General features: G+C 40.8%; 3 protein-coding genes across 6 annotated transcripts; 1 reads left to right on the top strand and 2 right to left on the bottom strand.

The window, feature by feature from the left end:
- Positions 1–430: 430 nt before the first annotated feature.
- TCTN2 (tectonic family member 2) lies at positions 431–10,247 on the bottom strand. Of its 2 annotated transcripts, none has more exons than XM_030502516.1 (18): positions 10,063–10,247; positions 9,318–9,431; positions 8,947–9,020; positions 8,021–8,216; positions 7,694–7,794; positions 7,250–7,446; positions 6,908–7,031; positions 6,415–6,550; positions 5,714–5,779; positions 4,751–4,879; positions 4,385–4,462; positions 3,985–4,065; positions 3,502–3,613; positions 3,003–3,106; positions 2,476–2,632; positions 1,707–1,832; positions 1,067–1,158; positions 431–559 (listed from the first exon to the last, which is right to left on the bottom strand). In XM_030502516.1, the coding sequence occupies exons 2-18, from the start codon at positions 9,406–9,408 to the stop codon at positions 444–446; spliced, it is 1,980 nt and encodes a 659-aa protein (XP_030358376.1). In that variant the 5' UTR covers positions 9,409–9,431; positions 10,063–10,247; the 3' UTR covers positions 431–443. The 2 variants fall into 2 exon arrangements, with proteins under 2 accessions (XP_030358376.1, XP_030358375.1); XM_030502515.1 differs by having other exon boundaries at positions 10,088–10,241.
- A 268-nt stretch (positions 10,248–10,515) lies between these two features.
- On the bottom strand, positions 10,516–16,007 carry GTF2H3 (general transcription factor IIH subunit 3). Of its 3 annotated transcripts, none has more exons than XM_030502504.1 (13): positions 15,915–16,007; positions 15,201–15,280; positions 14,702–14,811; positions 13,947–14,110; positions 13,633–13,695; positions 13,364–13,393; positions 12,737–12,765; positions 12,573–12,647; positions 12,433–12,486; positions 12,131–12,199; positions 11,880–12,015; positions 11,761–11,797; positions 10,516–11,673 (listed from the first exon to the last, which is right to left on the bottom strand). In XM_030502504.1, the coding sequence occupies exons 1-13, from the start codon at positions 15,919–15,921 to the stop codon at positions 11,604–11,606; spliced, it is 924 nt and encodes a 307-aa protein (XP_030358364.1). In that variant the 5' UTR covers positions 15,922–16,007; the 3' UTR covers positions 10,516–11,603. The 3 variants fall into 3 exon arrangements, with proteins under 3 accessions (XP_030358364.1, XP_030358362.1, XP_030358363.1); XM_030502502.1 differs by lacking the exon at positions 15,915–16,007 and adding an exon at positions 15,491–15,595; XM_030502503.1 differs by lacking the exon at positions 15,915–16,007 and adding an exon at positions 15,491–15,595 and having other exon boundaries at positions 14,702–14,808.
- Positions 15,547–19,419, top strand: EIF2B1 (eukaryotic translation initiation factor 2B subunit alpha). The gene is made up of 9 exons (XM_030502505.1): positions 15,547–15,646; positions 15,723–15,824; positions 15,938–16,074; positions 16,158–16,274; positions 16,876–16,988; positions 17,852–17,920; positions 18,392–18,467; positions 18,669–18,794; positions 19,034–19,419. The coding sequence occupies exons 1-9, from the start codon at positions 15,634–15,636 to the stop codon at positions 19,187–19,189; spliced, it is 909 nt and encodes a 302-aa protein (XP_030358365.1). The 5' UTR covers positions 15,547–15,633; the 3' UTR covers positions 19,190–19,419.
- Positions 19,420–19,533: the final 114 nt, after the last annotated feature.

Below are 19,533 nucleotides of genomic sequence, written 5' to 3'. Positions count from 1 at the left end.
TCAATACATGAAAACATCTGAAGCATTACTGCTCTTCAAAAGCATGAACAATCCATCCACTGCTCCAAAACCAGGTGGTATCAGGGGTTTACTGTGGAAGGGACTGTCACCTTGACCTGCTACACCCAGAGAAGAGAACAAGCTTGAGAGGACAGAGAGCCACGCATGAGGAGGACCCCAGCCCCACGGTGGGCTCTGGGCTGGCAGCCACCGCCACCTCCACTCTCCTGCTCCAAATCCAGTGTCTTGTGCTTAAAAAAATCACTCTGCTACATTTGTTTTTAAATAACACAACCATTTTCTGTATACCGTAAGAGTATTCATTTTATGTATCTTTAAATGTTTATATAAAATGTCTACAAAATCCAAGCATATTTATCCATACATTTTACCCAGAAGTATTTAAAATATTAACAAAAATGGTTCTTCTTAAATCAGCATTTTTAAACCAAGCAACTGTTCCAAATTTTGGAAAACCAAGGGTTACTCATAATTGCTGCAAGTAAAACAAGGAATGCCAATGACAGGCCTTTAGCAAGACACTGGGAATACGGTTCTCCTGCAAAAAGAAAGGAAGGAAAAAAAAGTATAAGCATACGAGTGCTAAATTTTAAACAACCACCCAAAGGAAACAGATTAAAGTATGTGTATAGCCTGAACAATGCAGCACGAAGCAAGGAAGTAAGATGCTTCATACTTATCAAACTTCATACTTTGTGTAACTTTAGTCGCTAAAGTTGTGCAGATAACAAACACAGCAGTTGCCTCAGACCATGCAGCTCCCAGTACAGAGTCCAAGTGCTTTGATGCCCTTCGAAATGCCAGACGTTTAATCTACAGTCTCCCATGAGACACAATCCACCACAGTTCTACACTTCCAGTAATTATCTTTTCAGGAGTCTAACTTAGAAATTAATGCATTATCAAGAAAAAAATTAAACAGACCTCTTGGACCATGCTTTCTAAAAGAGAAATGTTAATTCCCTGCTATAAAGCATCCTTTCAGGCTGAACTCCACACATCTAGCAGCCAGTTCATGGCATTCCACATGGCCTATTATTTTTACCTGTGTAAAACCGTGTCACTGGATAAAAAAGTTGGGGCCAGCAGACATCATTTCGATTGCAGTCAAATTCTGCCCAAGAATTAGTCTGAGATCTAGAAAAAAAACCCACCACACATAAAAGCAGGTGTATTAACACACCAACATAAAAGCCATGTGTATTAACTACAGCACCAAAGAACAGCACAAGTGGAAAAAACAAGAGAGAAAAAGCATCCAGGTTACAGGAAAAAAACAGAACTAAACCACAAGCTTCTTGTTATTCTCTTGTGACTTTTCTCTAACAAAACCAGGAGCCTCCCTGTACTCCATTTCAGTCATTTTTAGTGATTTTGTGATGAACATTTTCAGACAATGGATAGTTTGGGAGCTGCACTCAGCACCCCTTACCCACTCAAGTAAGCACCACAGAAGCTTTTCTGCTAAAACCAAATTACAGCTCCCCAGAGTAATTTACAGGTCTTCATGTTCTTCATGCTCCTGAGGGAAGATTGTCACTATCAGAATTGTTACTCATTAAATCACTGAACCAGGTCTTCTTGCTCTCTTTATTCCACCAATCCAAAGTAACCTTTTGATCAACGCTATTCACACTAAATCTGCTTAACATAATGGCAAGTATCAGTGTTGTTACAGAAATTACCTTGTCATTGGAACGGGTGGCTGAGCTGGCACTTCAATAAACTGAACAGCAGCAGTGATGGGAAGAAAGCTGGTGCTGTTTTCACAGGTAAGCCCACACTGGAATTGCCATATCACTGTTGAGTAACTGCAAGAATGTGCATAACTATTACTTGAGGGGTGTCAATGGAAATTTAGAGCCTAAAAATAACCATGAAAGGACAAAATACACAGTATTTAGGAGGAGGTTGATGATCTCTGTACCTTCAACACCATACAGGGGGAGAACTTGTAAAGTCTGGAAATGAAGTAAAATGGAACAGGATCTACTTATTTGATTGGGATTGATTTGGGTGGGGAAGTGTTTGTAAAGTGAGAATTCCCTGTTTTGGGAAAGAATAAAGCATTTACCACAGCTCTCAAGAGCTCTGCATTGGGGTAAGCCAGAACACAGGACAATGTTGTCACTTCCACCATGTGACAAGAAATTAAAACATTCGGATGGAATGCCTTGCATATGCCTACTACTGGCAGCTTCTAGATTTTATTTAATATTTCAGCAAAGTAGAAAGATTATCTACTTTTCATTATTTTCTTTCATTTTCATTTCAGAGGGAGAAAGGCAAACCTGGTGGTGATCAAAGGAATCCGCGTTGTACAAATAAAAGGCACGTAAAAGTTAGAAATAACAAAATAACACTTTTGTTTGTAAAATTTAACCTGGATGTGTGAGGTAAGCACAGCTCAGAATAAAACATTTATCTGTCAAATAGCCAGAGACACGACTCTACCTGATCTGCACAGCAAGAATCTCTTGCTGGGGAATCCCTTGTACTGCACCCACTTCAGCAAAGATGATGCGAATATTCAGGTTTGCAGGAATATCTGGACAAATGCCTTTGAAGCTTCCAGTGCTCACATTGATATCAGAATCAAATGGATCAAGACCTACGGAGGAGAATGGAGTTATTTAAATGGAAGTATTATGGAAAACATTGTATTTTCCAGTGAAATACTGGTAACTGTCAAAGAGGAACACAGAAAGAAAATGTTTTCTAGCTATAAAATGCACATAAAGGAGTACTTTATAATCAGAGAACTAAGTCATATGCGTATAGGTTGCCAGTAGAAAACACATTAGTGCAGTATCCATGTATATCTTGAGTTATGTATGTGTATGCATATATGGATGGATGAATGGATCCAGACACACAAACCCAGTAACTTCAGGCATTTGGAGTTACATTTTGGTTTTGAGACGCTCTATTCATTGTATGGGCATATTTCGACTATAAACAACCCCACAAATCTCACTTACGTATAATTTTCACCCAGTCATTTACATCACTGTCACTTGAATTGTCTCTCTTTCCAATATGAGTAGCTTGTATTAATGAATTCAATTTCTCAGTTACATTTCCTCTGCAAAATAAGAATGTGAGATTAGACAAAAAGTAAATCTGTACTGCTGACCACTTTGGGTTCCAATATTATTGTATCATAAGGTCAGTTTCCTCTGAAAGATGTTATTACTCAACAAAAACAAACTTGAACTATTGAGTCATCTGTTGGAGGGAAGAAAGAGCAAAGCATGCCACCCCAACATAATCCTCATTTGAATACAGAGAGATCCAAGTGAAGCCATTATTATAATTTCCCTTTTAAAATAAAGTGAGATTATCAACTACAGAAAGCTGAAATGCATCCACGAACATTTAAAATGAATGCAACAGTGCTGACAGTAAGCACTTGTAGACAATCATGTAATAAGCAACCAAAGGGATGCAGGGAAAAACAATTCAGCCTACACAGCTCACCTTAAAAGCCTGCAATCTTCATCAATTCCAACTTCTAGAGTGCACCCAGAGAGCGAATCCAGCCCGAATATAACTGGTGTATGAGTTGCTGATGTACATAAACCTCTGCCAGCTATGAAATGAAAACATCTTATATGAGCTTTCCTCTGACAACCTTTCAATTTCTAGCTTTCAATTTTGTGCAAAAATATCAAGCAGTAGAATGCAAAACACCAAGTGGTATAATTCAAAGACAGATACAAGCTTATTCAACTTAAACTTCCCAAGAAAGCATCAGAGGCTTACCACTGAGTTTTGAACAAAGGCTAGGGAATAGTCTAGAAGGAATAGTCTAGAAAAGCAAAATTTGGCAGAGGTTCTTCACTGAAATAAGTGAAAAAACCCCAATCAAACAAAAAACCACAACCAAACAAAGCCAAAAGAAAATCCTTACAACATTTTAGCATTAACTACAGTTGAAGTTGCAAACTCACAAGCAAGTACCTGGCTGCCAAATGTTTAGGCTCCCAGAAGTATCAGAAGCATTCAGATTTGCAGCTCTCACTGGTTTTCCAACTTGATAACCTAAACATAAAAAGGTAAATCCTGAGCACTGTAAAAGAATCTATAAGCATTAGCATTGTTTTAATAATAAATGTCATTACTCTTGAAGTAAATGAACAGCCATTTCCATTACAGTGGGAATACCCTCCCTTTAAGGAATCAATATCTATACAACAAAAGCCTCAGAACCAATCCCAGTTATTACAATGGCAGTGCATTGAGGCAGGAAGGTCGGGGCTAGCAACATAAAGTATAAACCAGATATAAAACACAGTCACTGATAATAATCTGTACAGTATGAATTCTTTTTACTGTAAGAGGCAAAATAAAGTATTAATACCTGGATTCCCAAACAGTTCTGTTGTATTAGTGCTCTCTAAACTTAGAAATTGGACGGTGAATCTCTGGGTCAGTATTTCTGGTAAAAGAAAAAATGTCTGACTTTACTTTTAAATCAGTAAATTAGCAAAAATATGCTGTAAATTGGCATAAAGTATGTTCTATGTAGGGTGCAACTGTCCATCCTTCATTAGTAACACAAAGTTCAAAATAATACGAATTAATGAAAATCAGCCCCATAAATTTTCTTTCCAGAGCCCAGGGGAAGTTCTTTTTAAGTATTATTAGTAAGTAAGAGATTCTATCACAGATTTCCTATGTTGAAGAAAAAAAAACATCAAAAACTGTAAGAGAAATTTCATGATACCTCCATCACATAAACTGCCGAGGAAGACTGTGACATTCACTTGCTCTATGTTCTTGTCTTTCCAAATGAACGTATAATGCTCTGCAAAAGTTACATTTTGACACAGAACCTCAGCAGTAGGAAGACTTTCTGTCAGAAGAAAAGAAAAGGCCATAATGAAAAGCGCTGCTAATTAGAAAGCTGTGTTACTGGAGCTGAAAAAGAACATGTTAAAAAGTTCTGGGAAATCCGGAGAACTAAAACATTCCTCTTCTTGATTATTCATTTCACTGTTAAAGTCCCATCTTATTAGGACAGTGTAACAGTACAATCCATTAGCTTCTCAATGCTTTAACATCAATGGTTCCAGGTCTTTTGTACCTAAACCTCTCCAGAAGAGCCCAGCACCAGACTTCACCAGCTGATGCAGTTCTTTGCTCTCCCCCTGCTTTCATCTCATCCCTCCCAGGCAGCTATCACTGCCCAGAAAAATGCATTAGCTTGGATTCCATTAGTTTCATTTGTGCTGCATTATCCTCCTACTGAGTGGGAGCCACTGTTCTACATCAAATAACTGCTTCACTGGCTGACAAAGGCCCTTCAAATGGCACAAGAGATTACAAAACAGACACACGTCCATCTGCTTACGCTGCCCATCCCACTTACGTGTTCTTCTTGGGGATTTTTTTTAAAGCATTCTTTATAGCTTTGGGGTTTTGTTTGTTTGGACTTTTTTCTTCTCAAAAATTACTTTTAATACAAGCTAAAGGACTTGATTTCTTAACCAACTTTAAATGAAGTTGGGGTAAACTAAGTACTCGCTGCTTTGCAGTAAGCCAAACAGTTTACTTCTTGAGTATTCAATAACACACAAGATCCTTCCTAAGAATTGCAGCAGGTAAACATTCTAGGCATCAAAATAGTCTATTTCTTATATAGCCCAGGTTAGGTAAGAAACATATTTATTAAATGGAAGAGACATACCACTTTCAGTGATGAATTTGCCCGTGTCGGTGATGTTCCTATAGACAACATTTTGTTGGATGAAGTCTGAGAATGAAAAACAAACACTGCAGTATTCCTGACTAATGAGACAGATGCACTGTTTTCACATCCCAAGTGGAACCCTTGTTATGACCACTGAGTAGAAAACTATTCAGAAAATTAATACTGGTAAAAGACCAAAGGAGTTCTGTATTTTGAGAGCATAGTTAGTTATCGCTGGGACTTATACAATGACATAAAATACATTATTTTCATGCTGGTAATCATCTCAAACTCCAAAATGACACTTCATAAGTATATGCTTTCATAAGGCAGAAAGTAACCACTTCTCACTAATTCTAGAATGATGATACTGCACCCTCTTGACAGGAAAAGGGCTCTGCAGCCTGGAAACAGAAAGCGGGAGGGATGCTGTTCTGTCACCTCAGGCCATAACCAGTATGAGTCACCAGAAACAGATAAATGGGAAACAAAGGCCAATCCCACTATTTCTTATATCCTAAATCTTGGGAAATGGTGGGACAGAAAGGCATCAGAAACTGGAACAGAACATCCCCAAATGCTGAACTACAGCCACGAGATAACTGAGATGTAGCTACTATGTCAACAGCCCTCAGGGTTTTGTTCTAGCAGCTCTGAGAAACATAAGCCCCACTTCTGTTTGGGTTTATGCAGCATACCTCCAGCACCACTGTTTACCCTCACGTCATGGGGCAGTCCTTCCTCATAAGATGCTAGACTGGTAAGGCATCTGACATCAAAGTCCTGGAGATACGCCACAGGGGCATTTACAACACACTGTCCGGCCATGGATTGCTGCAGGTGGTTCAACAGAAAGAAGGACGTTGGACATTGTTCTAGCCTCTTGCTTTTCATTTGAAGACTGTTAGTGAAATGGTAAGTCATAAACTACTAATTGGGATGCCAAGCTTGCTTGTACCTCTTGAAATAATGAAGACATTATGGTTTGGGGAGATGGACAGGGAGATCAGGAAGGATAATGTTTACTTTTAATAATGATTTTATGCCTTTTTTGGTTTAAAAAAAAATATATTCCTCCACTTCACAACAGCACGCTGCAGAATCTGGTTACAAAGCCATAAGGAGTGTGATATACAGAGAATATCAAACAAACCAAGAGAAATCAAAAGCTCATAAACACGAAGTGATTACCTGGGGAATGGTAAAATATTCATTTTCTTCTGTCATAATTGGATCTCCTTGACTGTAACCAGTGAAAAGTTTCCCAGGAGAAGGTTGTAAAGAGATCTTAAATGAAGGAACTTTGGGCGTAGAACTGCAAGCAAGTTTAAAAATTAAACCTCTACCTCACACCAATAATTATACATTTGCTTTCATGTCCCATGTTTTCATACAGTACCAATGACATTTCTCCATTTGCATTTAAAGTTCACACCCTCAAATTCTAATTTCAAAGTAAAGTATAAAAGCAGCTTCTATTTTCAGTAGCATGCTTAATGCATGTGTTGAGAAAATAAATTTCTTCAGACTTACATAGAGCCATGATAAAAGTAGCCAAGAAATGGTGTATTGTTAAGAGAAGACTGTACACAAAGGAAGGGAAACCAATCAGGGATATATTCCATTGATTGAGAAGAGCACAGCTGATCAAAAGGTGGGTTGACATCCCCACCGAACACTCCAGTGAAACATGATTTATTGAATAACTGCTTCAAGTCTGGTGTACACTCCTGAAAGGGAAAAGAAAGGTCACTCTTTAGCACAGGAACTGCACTACCATTGGCACTATAGCCACACTTGTAGGTGAATCAAACCAATTTTGTAGAGAAAGGTCATATTTACTGAACACTGTAATAGCCAAACAAGCCCTCTAGACCTATCTAGTCTGAACCCCATTCAGAACCTCTTTCTCCCCCAGGCTATAGAAAGAACCTAGAAATTTTTAAAACTCTTCAAAGTTTAACATGAAGTAAGTACCAGGTCACAGCAACAACGAACATCACAAGCTTCAGCTGTCAAGTCACAAGGACAAGAGCCCAAGGGCTGAAACACCTGGTTTGGGATGATAGTAGCATTTTCTGTAAGAGAATTAAAAAAGAAGATAAAATCAGATTAAATGGACAGAAATCCAAATAAACAGACCACGTGCATTGCATTCTGTGTACAAACCTTCTGTTAAATTCCATTAACGATTATTCAGTATCTCTTACTGCTGCCCACATCCCAATTATTATATTTTTTTCATATCTAGAGGAAAAGAACCACCAAAATGCCATTTCTTCTTTAGCACACCTAAACACTCACCTGACACGTTTCCTGTAAAGGAAGAGTTGGCATATATTTCAGCTTGAACCAGGAGACGCGCCAACATCACCGAATCACGGCAAGCTAAAACCTGGAGTGCCTCAACCACGCAAAGAGGTGTTGTGCAGCAGTCAGTGGCATTTGGCAAACACATCTGCAGGTTTCTAGTCAAGCTTATAGTCAGTTTGGAAATGTTCTGAAAAAAATGCAGAATAAAGTTTGACAGCTTTGACGGCTTGTATTAAATTACTCTTCTTTAGACCACTCATCAGCTTCTGAAAGAGAAGTTTTAGTATCCCTGTGTTTCGTCAGTGCTACAATGCAATGATATGCTTCCTATATAAAAATGAATATTTGTTGAGAGTGGAATGACAAAGGGCCTGCTACTAGGATATGCAAATACAGAGAGGATACGAACTGTGCACAGAACTTTAAGGCACACACACAGATTGTTACCTCAGAAATCACATGCACAGTTCTAAAGAAAAGAACAAATACTGAAAAGTGAGTTTCAGTTTTTACAGCTACCTTCAGCTAAAAACTAGAGTAACTGCAGAGCTGATAAAACCCCTAAAGTATTATGTATAACATAACACTGAAGACAAGTCTAATGAATATAGATGTTCCAGAGCTCATGCTGGTTAAAAGTACTATTTTTTATTTCTATTATCTCTTTCCAGCAGATCTGAAACAGTCTCAAATGCTACAGACAACCAGGAGGTACAGGCAATTCTGGAGAGGGGGAGGACAAGAAGAAATCGGTGTCAAAGCTGCAGCTCAGCAAACTCCAGGAAGGGCACCCACACAAAGGCAAGATACTCAAACTGAGTTATTAGTACTTCAACATTTTGCTAGTATTTCATTAACCCTTAATATATGATAGTTCAATCCATCCCATTTTAGGCAAGAATCAGTATTTTACATACCATACCACGTGTTACGTTCAAATTCCAATCAGCAGCTCTTTCACTTCCATTGCAACTTGCAAGTTGCAATATTCCTGTATCAAAATAAAAATTGCAAAGTATTCCACTGTCATTTTGAAAAGACTGGGAAATAAGAAGTACATTTAAACTCCTCTTGTGCCTTCAGGTAGGCACATTCTCAGGCCCAGCTGACATGGAGTCAACAGAAGAGTAAGGGCTTAATCAGCAGAAGTCCTTTGGAGTTCCTATTTCAGTAACTATCAAAGCACTAAAAGAAGTGCATTTCTGCAGTAATTTTATTGTCAAGAAATATTAATAATTCAAACATTTATTTACATACTACTGGAGAGAAGGGGGAGGAGTGTTCTTACCTGTCTCTTCATCTCTAGGACTTAAAAAGAGAGAGAAATTAACTCCTGAAGAATTTCCAAGAAATAACAAATTGACTCTGGGCCCTGACATATGGATAAATGAAGGCTGGAAGACTGAAAAAGAGAGAAAGAAATAAGTCTTTACGCATGCTACGTGGAAAAGGTAACATCTGTAAAACATATAAATTGTCACAAATAGAACAAAACTATCTCGTGATGCCTAATGCAGGATTGTATCTACATTCATGCAAAGTGCCAGAGCAGTGGGTTCACCATAGCTTTCTATACCACAAGTTTGCATCTGCCAAGATGCTCAGTAAATACCCAGTAGAATAACATTACGGCAGGAGACTGCAGCTCTTACTGGCCCATGCAGATACACACGGGACAGGCAATATATTTATCATTTAAATATATAAAACAATATATTTATCATTTCTTGCTGACTTCAGTTTACACTTTTAACCCTCACAGCCGTGAAGGGTATCACGATGTACACATGAAGGTGTACTGCTACCTGTGATACACTAATTGCAGACTAATCCCTCAGCATGTGGAGAGAGTTTCAAGTTTAGGGCTCCAAGTTGGGAGTTCCATTGGAATTTCCTTTACAGATTGCACCAAGAAAGGTCCAACATAAGCAGCTCCCCCTTTCCTTCTCCGACCCCTTCCCCACACCCGCCCGCCCTTTTATCCCCCTTCCCTCAGCAGCTTCCCCCTGGCCCACAGGGAGGCCGCCGCTCACCGCGGCCCTGACGCGCTGCACCCACCGGGGTCCCCAGCGCGCTGCCCGGGGCAGGGTGCCGCCAGCAGCAGCAGCAGCAGCAGCAGCGCCCCGAGGAAAGCAGCCTCCATGGCGCCTAAGGAGGGCCGCGCCGCGGGGCCGGCTCCCGCCCGGCCGCCATCTTGCGGCGACAGCGCGGCGCCATGGCAACGGGAAGGGGCGGGAAGCGGGGCTGCCTCACGGGAAGGCGGGACCCCTCGGGCTGGGTGCATCATGGAGCCGTCCGCACGGTATGGACCAGCGGAGACAGCACAGACACGTCTGTCCCTCATCTTCTCACCTAACTCCACACGGACACATCCTCCCTCAGGCGCTTCAGCCAGTGCCAGATCTTACTGTTACACTATACAATTCCAAGGAAGTCGTGTAGCTCACCCTGAAAATCATCTGGTATTGTAGCAGTATCTACCCACATTTGAAAAGGAAAAGGTTTTATTACAAACTTCTTATACAAAGTGAATTACAAATACAGCCTTCAAGCAAAACAGACAGTAAACAAGGCAGTAAAAGACTGGTACTGCAGTTGTTACACTGATAAACCCTGATGCAAGTATCAAGACATGACATAAATTCCTGTGCACACCTTGGGGAAAAAAGTATTTGTCTTTTTTAATGTAGGAAACAGTTACTCTCTGTTTTCCTTCCAGGAGAACACCAGTTACAACCAACAGGTTAAACCACCAAACCATACAGTTGCTTTTTCAAAGGGGGAGAATATTTGGTTGTTTAAATCAAAGTCATGTTCAGAAGTACACAGCATACCCTCATGTTCTGCCATAAACCCACCAAAACAAAAGCCTTCATAATTACTTGTCAAATGCCAGCTGTAAAACCACATACTAAAAACTGTCATATTGCATAGAATTACATTTTCCAGTTTCAAAATGCAACTTTAAAGACTAAGCAGCTAGCCTGAAGTTACTTTACACAAATGGAGGCCTTTTTATTTACAAATGAACAGATATCCAATTAGGAAGTTAATACCACAAAGACAGTACAGTCAAAAGAATATGAATACATGTGAGTGCACATGTAGGGCAGCCCAAAAATTGCTAGCAAAACCTAGCAAGAAGTTGAAGTTCCCTGAATAACACAGTGCTAAGGTTCTGATCCTACTCACTAGAAATGGTCATTCTTACCTTCACACCGACATACAAAAAGAATCAGTTTTCTTATCTTTGAAAATAACTTGGAGGAGTGAAACTTTGGCAGTGGCCAGAATAAATTCTCCTTCCCAGGGTATGTCTCTTAACAGGCTGTAACTTCTGGTTCCTCTCACATTTAAAACAGCACAGGTTACATGGCAATACAGTGATTTGTTACTTAGAGGGCTGTGTAGAACACATATGATTTAAATATTTAACCCTTAAGAAACAAGCAATAACACTGCATACAGTTCTCTCACGTATCCAATAAAAAGTGCCATCAATTTCTCAAGTATGTTCCGTTTTATGGAATTACTGGAGGAGGTAATGATGTAATGATGTATTTACATAATGTTGTTACGCAGCTAACTTTAATTTCTTCTTCTTAGCCTTCATGACAGGTGGCAATGATATTTTGAAAGCAGTCCTGAAAAAAGCATTAAAAAAAGGAACTGTCAGATACACCGAACATATGTCCACACCCACCCTTGAAACAAGAAGAAGAGACACTTACTCGCATGTACTACAAATAGGACTGAAGTTGCAGAATACTGGAAAAGAGAAGAATTGACTTTCACTAAAACAGTTCACTTGAATGTAAGAAATCAGACTCTTAAATGTTTGTAAACTTACTTGACAAGCACACAGAGCACACGTAACCGATTTCGATGAGATTTCGGTGGCAGAAGCATGCAGCTCTGTAGTCAACATGAATGGGAGGTGGAAGGACAAGCTGTGATCTTTGCTCTTGATCGGGGAGAAACACCCACTATGAATAGACAAAAAACATTTTGCAAATCAGAATGGTCCTGCTGTATTGCCTTGTCACTGAAGTCAGACATGACACAGGAAAAAAACACTGAGGTGTTTTTTAAGTGACTTACCAACAGATACTGCAGAAGGGATGGCATGTGGAGCACTTTCAGATACATGCCACCCGTAATGTCACAAGCCTGAAAAGCAGAAAATGATCAGGTTGGTTTAGTGTATAAAATTAACAGGATATTTAAAATACCCACATACTGCACAAGGCCTGCATGTTGGAGCTGTCAGATCCACTGAACGTATTTCCACACCCACTCTTGAAACAAATGAAAGAGAACTTAAGAACATCTCAAACTATCTAGCATCAAGCATCTATGAATTAATATAAACAGCAAATAAGAATAGGGAGTGGAGCCTGTACCTGTTGTAGAAGACCTGAATCAGAGTCCAACACACAAGCATCAATCAAAACACTCTGTAAGAGATGCAATAAATGAACAACTTTTTTTATCTTTAGATATTAATAAAAGATAATACATACGAGAAAGAAGCCAGCTTCACCTGTTTCTGTGCTGCAAAGATCACATTCATGAAATTCATATATTGCAATGCACTGTCTTCTGCTGCTTTTATGACCTAAATAAAACAATTCAAACTTGTTAGCCTACATAATATGACTGGATTGACTTCAAGACTAAAATAAAACTGTCAGCAAAAGTTCTTACCAAAATCCTTGACTTCATTTCTTGATTGCCTAAATATTAAAAAGAAATGCATGAGCACCTTGTTTCTATTGCCTGCAGTTTGCCCTTTTAATTCTGTAGCATCTAACATCCCAGTTAGATGTCTAACACCCAAGATGTTAGATCTAACATCTCAGTTAAAATACCTATAAGAAACTGTTTTACAGTCCCAGTGACAAGTATCTGTGGACTCATTCAGGCTTGTTACAAAACTAGACCCATTTTACTTATTGTCCAAAAGCACTCAGCTCTTGATCAGGGAACGAGGTGGTCCCTGTGGAAGGGGATTTGTGTGTTTTGTGACTTTCAAGGAAATCCCTCTCAACCTCCAATTGCTCCAAGGAGATTCCAGTTACCGTTTTACTTACATGCAACAGCAAATCAGAGTAAGAATATGGACTAATGATCAAGATCTTTACTTCTAACTGTCACCCACACCTAATTTAAATTGGGCGACTTCAAATGATCAGGATAAACCTGTACCTATTCTTGCCAATTTTGGAAATGGGGACACGTCAAAACATATGTATATTTGTTTGTATGTACATACGTATTTATGTCTGCGTCAAATATTTATGTAAGTATTCAAAACAGGAGAAGAAGCTTTACCTTTTACGTCTTTGCTCATCTTGTTGATATCTAGTTAGCTGACATTAAGGAATCTACATTCTATTCTTGGAAATAACTTCAGTATCCACGCCACATGTTCACCATCTTAACCAACACACATTTTAATAAGCATGACCAACAGTTATTAGGCAAACATTTCAGTTTTGAGTATTATTACAGGACAGGAATAGTAAAATTTAACTAATATTACAAGAAACAGTCTTAAAAACCACATAAAGGCCTTGAAGATTCTGTGACTGAAAGGATACAACAAAGTGCTTTAGCGAGTGATCCTGCTAACAGAGTTTCTGTTTGCTGGCCCCTCATGTCAGCTGCAATACAAGGAAAGTTGCAAAAGTTACTTTTAGATATAAAACCAGTTGCTGAACCCAATCAGAGCAAATGCTACAAGTTTTACCCTTGGCAAATAGTATTAATGCAGAGGCCTGGAGTGTCACACATTATAAACTCATCTGCTTGAAACATATTAAAATTCATATAATAAAGAAAATTCCTACAACTCTTTGAAAATCCAAGTGTCTTGAAATTCTGTATATTAAGCCTAGAATTTTCTTTTCCTTACTTTTTGTCATGAGGTCTTTAATCTCTTCTGCAATTGCATCATTGATTGCTGTTAACAATTCATATTTTCCATCTTTGCTGCCAGAGCAATTAGATTCCATGGAACTACCACCATCTCCAAAGAGATCTGCAGCAGCCCAACCCTTCCCAGGGTACAAGAAACGGCTGAAATAGAGGAAAATCAAAGTATATATGGTTTAACCTTCTAAGAAAAAAAAGCCATAAACTACTAAGCTGTAGACAGCAATACTACGAAGTATAACTTCAAATAATCTTAATACTTTAGACACTAAAGAGACTATATGAAGCAGGCAATCCTCAAACTCAAAATGGAGTGAAACCCACATTCACCTCCCTCCTTTCAAGGCACCTCTTAAGAGAACTGGCAAAAAGATGCCATGTCTGCACTTAAGGGCAGATCCTGAGACTCACAAATATATGGGAGAAGAATACCCACTAAACAAGAAACTTCTGCCACTTGCATTGTCCTGCTCACCACACCTCTAACATCCTCTCTCCAAATATTTTTATGTCAATGTTTAAATCTCCCATCAGTTTTATATGCCTTTCTGTTGCTTTGTGTAAGGCAGTAGGATTATTTCTTTCCTACACTCTTTTAGTTAATTTATTTCTTTTAAGACAATGATATATTATGCATTTTAAACCTGATTTCAATTATATACTTCAAAAGAAAATCAGAAGATAGATACAAGCAAGTGCACTCCAAACCTTTACACTGTTAAGAAGCAACTCTACCTTTCTTGTGTGTGACTTGCTATCATAGCAAGTCTGTTGTTGCGGTTCATAAGTAAGTGTGAATTTCCCAGCACCATCGCTGCGTCGACGCATTTTGATAGGGTGAACTGCTGAAAAAAAGGAAGAAGAAAGTAGATACAGGGCAGTAACATTTACAGTTAAGCAATTTAGAAGAAATCTCTCAAATCACTGCACTTAGAAGAACTTGATTTGAAGATGCTGAAAGCTTCCTTTCTTAATGGGAAGCATTTAGAAAGTTTTGACTACACAATGCTGGGTGGCTATTTAAAAAAAAGAGTATTCTAATATCCATTAAATGCGTTCTAGCAGGCCATGTCAGCATAGTTTACAAATCAAAGACTAAAGCCATATGTTGCCCACTTACTAACATGAATATATATGTATATATATGTGTGTATATATAGTATATACATATACACATATATATATGTATACACATATAAGATTTCGCTCAGGAATCGCCCCCAGCAGCACGTACCCCAGCTTCTCCTAGCGCCTTCTTCCCCCACCAGATGGGGTTGGTGTCAATGATTACGACCAGCAGGCTCAGATCATCGTCTGAAACAGAGACAACACCGCAGCGTCACCGCAAGCTCCGCGCCAACGCTGAGCGGCAGCGACCGAAGGCCCCCGAGCAGAGGGACCTGCCGGCCGAGCACCGCGGGCTGCCCCACCGCAGGGGTGACAACACCGCGCCCCGGACCCCGCGCTCGGCCTCCTCCGGAGGAGCCCGGACCCCGCCGCGGGTGCCCAGCCCCGCCGCCTCACCCGCGCTCATCGCGCCGGCCGCGGGGAGCTGCTGCCCGCGGCGCCCGCAGATGATGCCGCGGCACGGCGCTACGTCACCCAAACGTGTGCCGTCACCCGGACGGGGCCACGCCCAGGCGGGAGGGGAACGGAGCGGAGCGACCATGAGCACGGACGGTAACGGGAGCGGGGCGCGGTGCGGGGCAGCGCCGGGCCCGGCCGGGCAGTCACTGACGCGCCCCGCTCCTTGCAGACTTGATCGAGACCTTCAGGGCGCAGCTGAGGGACGATCCCGATGTCGCCTCGGCCGTGGCCGCCATCCGCGCGCTGCTGGGCTTCCTCAAGCAGGACCGAGGTGGGTCCGGTCCCCTCCTCACCCAGCCCCGGGGTCCCCGCTCTGCCCCGGGTCTCCCCGCAGCGAGGCCCGTGTCGGTGGGGTTCTTACCGTGCATCTCCGCTTGTCCGCAGGGGAGACCATCCAGGGCCTGAGGAGCAGCCTCCTGGCTGCCATCGACACCCTGTCCCGGGTGGACTCCTCGGTCGCCGTGTCCTCCGGCGGGGAGCTCTTCCTGCGCTTCATCAGCCTCACGTCCCTGGAGTATTCGGTAAGGGGGGCTGCCGCCTGCACCGCCGTGCTGCCTGCAGGGGAGACCCGCAGCCCCGCAACAGCCAGCGCTGTGTTTTCCAGGACTACTCCAAGTGCAAGGAAATCATGATCGAGCGCGGGGAGATCTTCCTGACGAAAGCGTCTCTCTCTCGGAATAAAATCGCCAAGCTGTGCCATCCTTTCATCAGAGATGGTGCTGTGAGTAGGCAGAGGCAGGATCACTCGTGTTCTGGTGCTCTATTGTTTGCAGTAATGAAAAACAGAAGGGGAGGGAAGTTTATTAATGTTCACAACAGCATTGTATGATGGTAGCTTCTGCAAGTACGTAGGAGTAGTATCATCCATCCCTGGCAGTGTTCAAGGCCAGGTTGGACACAGGGGCTTGGAGCAACCTGCTCTAGGGGAAGGTGTCCCTGCCGGTGGCAGGGGGTTGGAGCTGGATGAGCTTTAAGGTCCCTTCCAACACAAACCAGTCTGGGATTCTGTGATCTTTCCCACACCCCTTCAGTTTCCATGCAGTACAGATTTATCTTGTGTTCTACCTCTGAGAGGTGCTGAGGAGTCACAGCTTCAAGTTTCCATTTAAAATAGTACATCATCACCCCATGGCTGCATCAGGGCTGGCCACATACGGCCCATAGAGTAGTTTTCTATCCTATGATTTGTAAAATACCTCTGACAGACATTATTAGTTAACACTGATGGACAGTTGTGTGAAGTGAAAGCCATGCCACCATTAGCAAAAGTAAAGGCTTTCCCAAAGCTCAACAAAAAGTGATGTCTTTTTGTTTTCTGACAGCGAATACTGACACATGCCTACTCCAGAGTGGTGCTCAGAGTGTTAGAAGCAGCTGTTGAGGCAAACAAGCGATTCAGTGTTTATGTCACTGAATCACAGCCAGATCAAGCAGGGTGAGTACTCATTCACTTCGGTTTTATCTTCGTTAACAGCTACCATCAAATCTGCCAGACCTTAAGAAAAGCTACTAGGCCTGTTTGCAGCTTTTTTAATGGTAACCATCACATTACTCTGGAGAAGTGAAAAAAATCCTAATATTGGCAAGTGACTTCCCATACTAAATATTCCAACTACAACATTATCTGGGTTTTCCTCAGAGGTTTACAAACTTTCAGTCAATGCCAAGCAACCTACTTGGGGGATGGGAGACAACTGATTTCTAGTGATCTGCTTCACAAATAGGCTAAAATAATCAGTATTATCATAGCAAAGTAAAACAGTCAGCTAACAATGTCATTTGAAGATGCCAAATAAAGTATATTGTTGATAGGAAGAGAGCAGGCCTTCCCTCTTCAGAGTAAGTGAAGTAGTAAATCCTGCATGCTGGGTAATGCATGTTGCTGACACGTTTTCCACTAGAATCAAGGGTATTCAAAGTACACACGATTCTCCAGCTTCACTGAAACAACGAGCACTGCAGCCCATGCTTTGTATCTTGTTTCTTAAATGCCCTGTTGCTGGACAAGCTGAGGCAGTTCAGGTACTCTGTCATCCTAATAATAGTTCACTGACTCGTCTTTCTGGAGCTGTAATTCCTGACTGGTAAAACAAACTGACTTGACTCTCATTGGGTTTGTTGTATTCTGCTTGTTTCTATTTCTACACAATAACTAATTTTCTATTAGAGGGTACGTCATAAACCAAAACTACCTCAAGGAAACATGGGCAGTCAGGGGGTTCAGTCTTTCACACAATATTTTTCTTGCATTGTTTTTAAAGAAAAGTCTTCTAAGCTTCAACCATGTTTTTTTAATAGGCAAAAAATGGCAAAAGCCCTGAGGAAGCTGAACATTCCCGTGACTGTGATTCTGGATGCTGCAGTTGGGTAAAGTCTGATCACTAAATCTTACTATTTTTCATCTCAGTTTCATTTTGACAGTGTTATATGCAAGTCTCCTAGAAGCTGGTTCAACTCACAGAGGTGATGACTTGGTTTGTCATAGTCATCAAACAAGCTGAACAAATTACACCTTTAGGTGCACCATTAGGAGAACGTATCTGCTACAAAACAAGTATTTGATGTTTGCATGTTAGAATGAGAAAAGGAGTCAGACCTAAGCGTAGAACTTGTAGACACCTGTAAAGAACTGAGGTGCTACACAAAGAGGCTACTTTTTCCTCATTTGCACACGTTATCATTTAAGGGTTTCTTAAGCTATTTGCTAAATTACCACTGCTTAGTACAAGTCCAAAACATGAGAAAAAGAAGAACTATAATAAATCTGAACCTCACTTCAGCGAGTCATCTGTCATATTACCCAGTAAGAACTGGATTTGTTTTTCTTCCTTTGAACAGCTACATTATGGAGAAAGTGGACCTGGTGTTAGTTGGTGCTGAAGGTGTAGTTGAAAGTGGAGGCATTATCAACAAGGTAGGAAGGTGTGAGTTTATTACATCATTTTGTAAACTCCAGACTTTTAAAGTTTGATTTCTTTGAAGAATTCAAGGCTTTCTAAAAAAGCTTTTCTATTTGGACATTATCCAGTAAACATCTATGTATTGTTGGAAACTGTGCTGTATTATGTCATGCTAGCACTGAGTCTGCAATGTCATTTTCCATCTGTCTCCACAGATTGGCACTAATCAAATTGCTGTGTGTGCCAAAGCACAGAATAAGCCGTTTTATGTGGTAGCTGAAAGTTTCAAGTTTGTAAGGCTTTTCCCTCTGAATCAGCAGGACGTCCCAGATAAGTTTAAGGTAAGAGAAATTCAAATTACTTCTTAGCCAAGGGGCTAAGAAACAGTTAATACACTTCAGAACTACCACTTGTTCTTTAAACACAAGATAAACCAGCTGAGACTGAGGTGGCACCAGCCTGTGCCTCATTTTAAAGCAATTGACTTCCTTCAGTTTTACCACAAACATCTGTTTGAGACTACAGCACCACTCATGCCCCAAAGAGGTGTTAACTTCCAATTGTCTCCATTTCCTTCTAGTACAAAGCAGACACTCTGAAAGCAAATCAGAATCTAACAGAGGAGCATCCCTGGATTGACTACACATCACCATCACTCATTACGTTACTGTTTACAGACCTCGGTGTGTTAACTCCATCAGCTGTCAGCGATGAACTTATTAAACTCTATCTGTAACAAAGAGGACTGTGTACAGGATGTATCATCTTCAGTGACTGTCACAGTTGTAAGAACTTGGAAGGTGATACAAGTTATATGGACATGGTAAGGAGAGGACATTATAAGGATTAATGTAACTATTGGCCTTCTTGAGTTTTTAAAGCAGGGTGTTACATATGGATGGACCACTGTTAAAACAAGAAGTAACAACAGCTTCTAAAGACCTAAAATAAATTATTTTAAAGATGGGTGGAGTATTTTGATACTGTAAAATGAAACACCTTATGGTGCATTCAGCCTCATTCTGAGGTGTGCTGCTACTCACTGATCTGGGGTACATACCTGAAAAAAGCAAAGTGAAA

This window comes from Strigops habroptila, chromosome 11 (genome assembly GCF_004027225.2).
Source record: "Strigops habroptila isolate Jane chromosome 11, bStrHab1.2.pri, whole genome shotgun sequence".
In the NCBI taxonomy this organism is placed as follows: domain Eukaryota; kingdom Metazoa; phylum Chordata; class Aves; order Psittaciformes; family Psittacidae; genus Strigops; species Strigops habroptila.
This window is presented reverse-complemented; position numbering and strand designations above follow the sequence as displayed.

Coding starts and splice junctions, on each gene's coding strand:
- TCTN2 (XM_030502515.1), bottom strand. CDS start 10,172: ATGGAGGCTGCTTTCCTCGGGGCGCTGCTGCTGCTGCTGCTGCTGCTG. Junction 9,432..10,087: donor GCAGCGCGCTGGGGACCCCG/GTGGGTGCAGCG, acceptor TCTCTTTTTCAG/TCTTCCAGCCTTCATTTATC. Junction 7,447..7,693: donor TTCGTTGTTGCTGTGACCTG/GTACTTACTTCA, acceptor TTTCCCTTTCAG/GAGTGTACACCAGACTTGAA.
- GTF2H3 (XM_030502502.1), bottom strand. Junction 14,812..15,200: donor AGGCGCTAGGAGAAGCTGGG/GTACGTGCTGCT, acceptor CCTTTTTTTCAG/CAGTTCACCCTATCAAAATG. Junction 13,394..13,632: donor ACTCGCTAAAGCACTTTGTT/GTATCCTTTCAG, acceptor TCAGCTAACTAG/ATATCAACAAGATGAGCAAA.
- EIF2B1 (XM_030502505.1), top strand. Junction 16,989..17,851: donor TCACAGCCAGATCAAGCAGG/GTGAGTACTCAT, acceptor TTTTTTTAATAG/GCAAAAAATGGCAAAAGCCC. Junction 18,795..19,033: donor ACGTCCCAGATAAGTTTAAG/GTAAGAGAAATT, acceptor ATTTCCTTCTAG/TACAAAGCAGACACTCTGAA.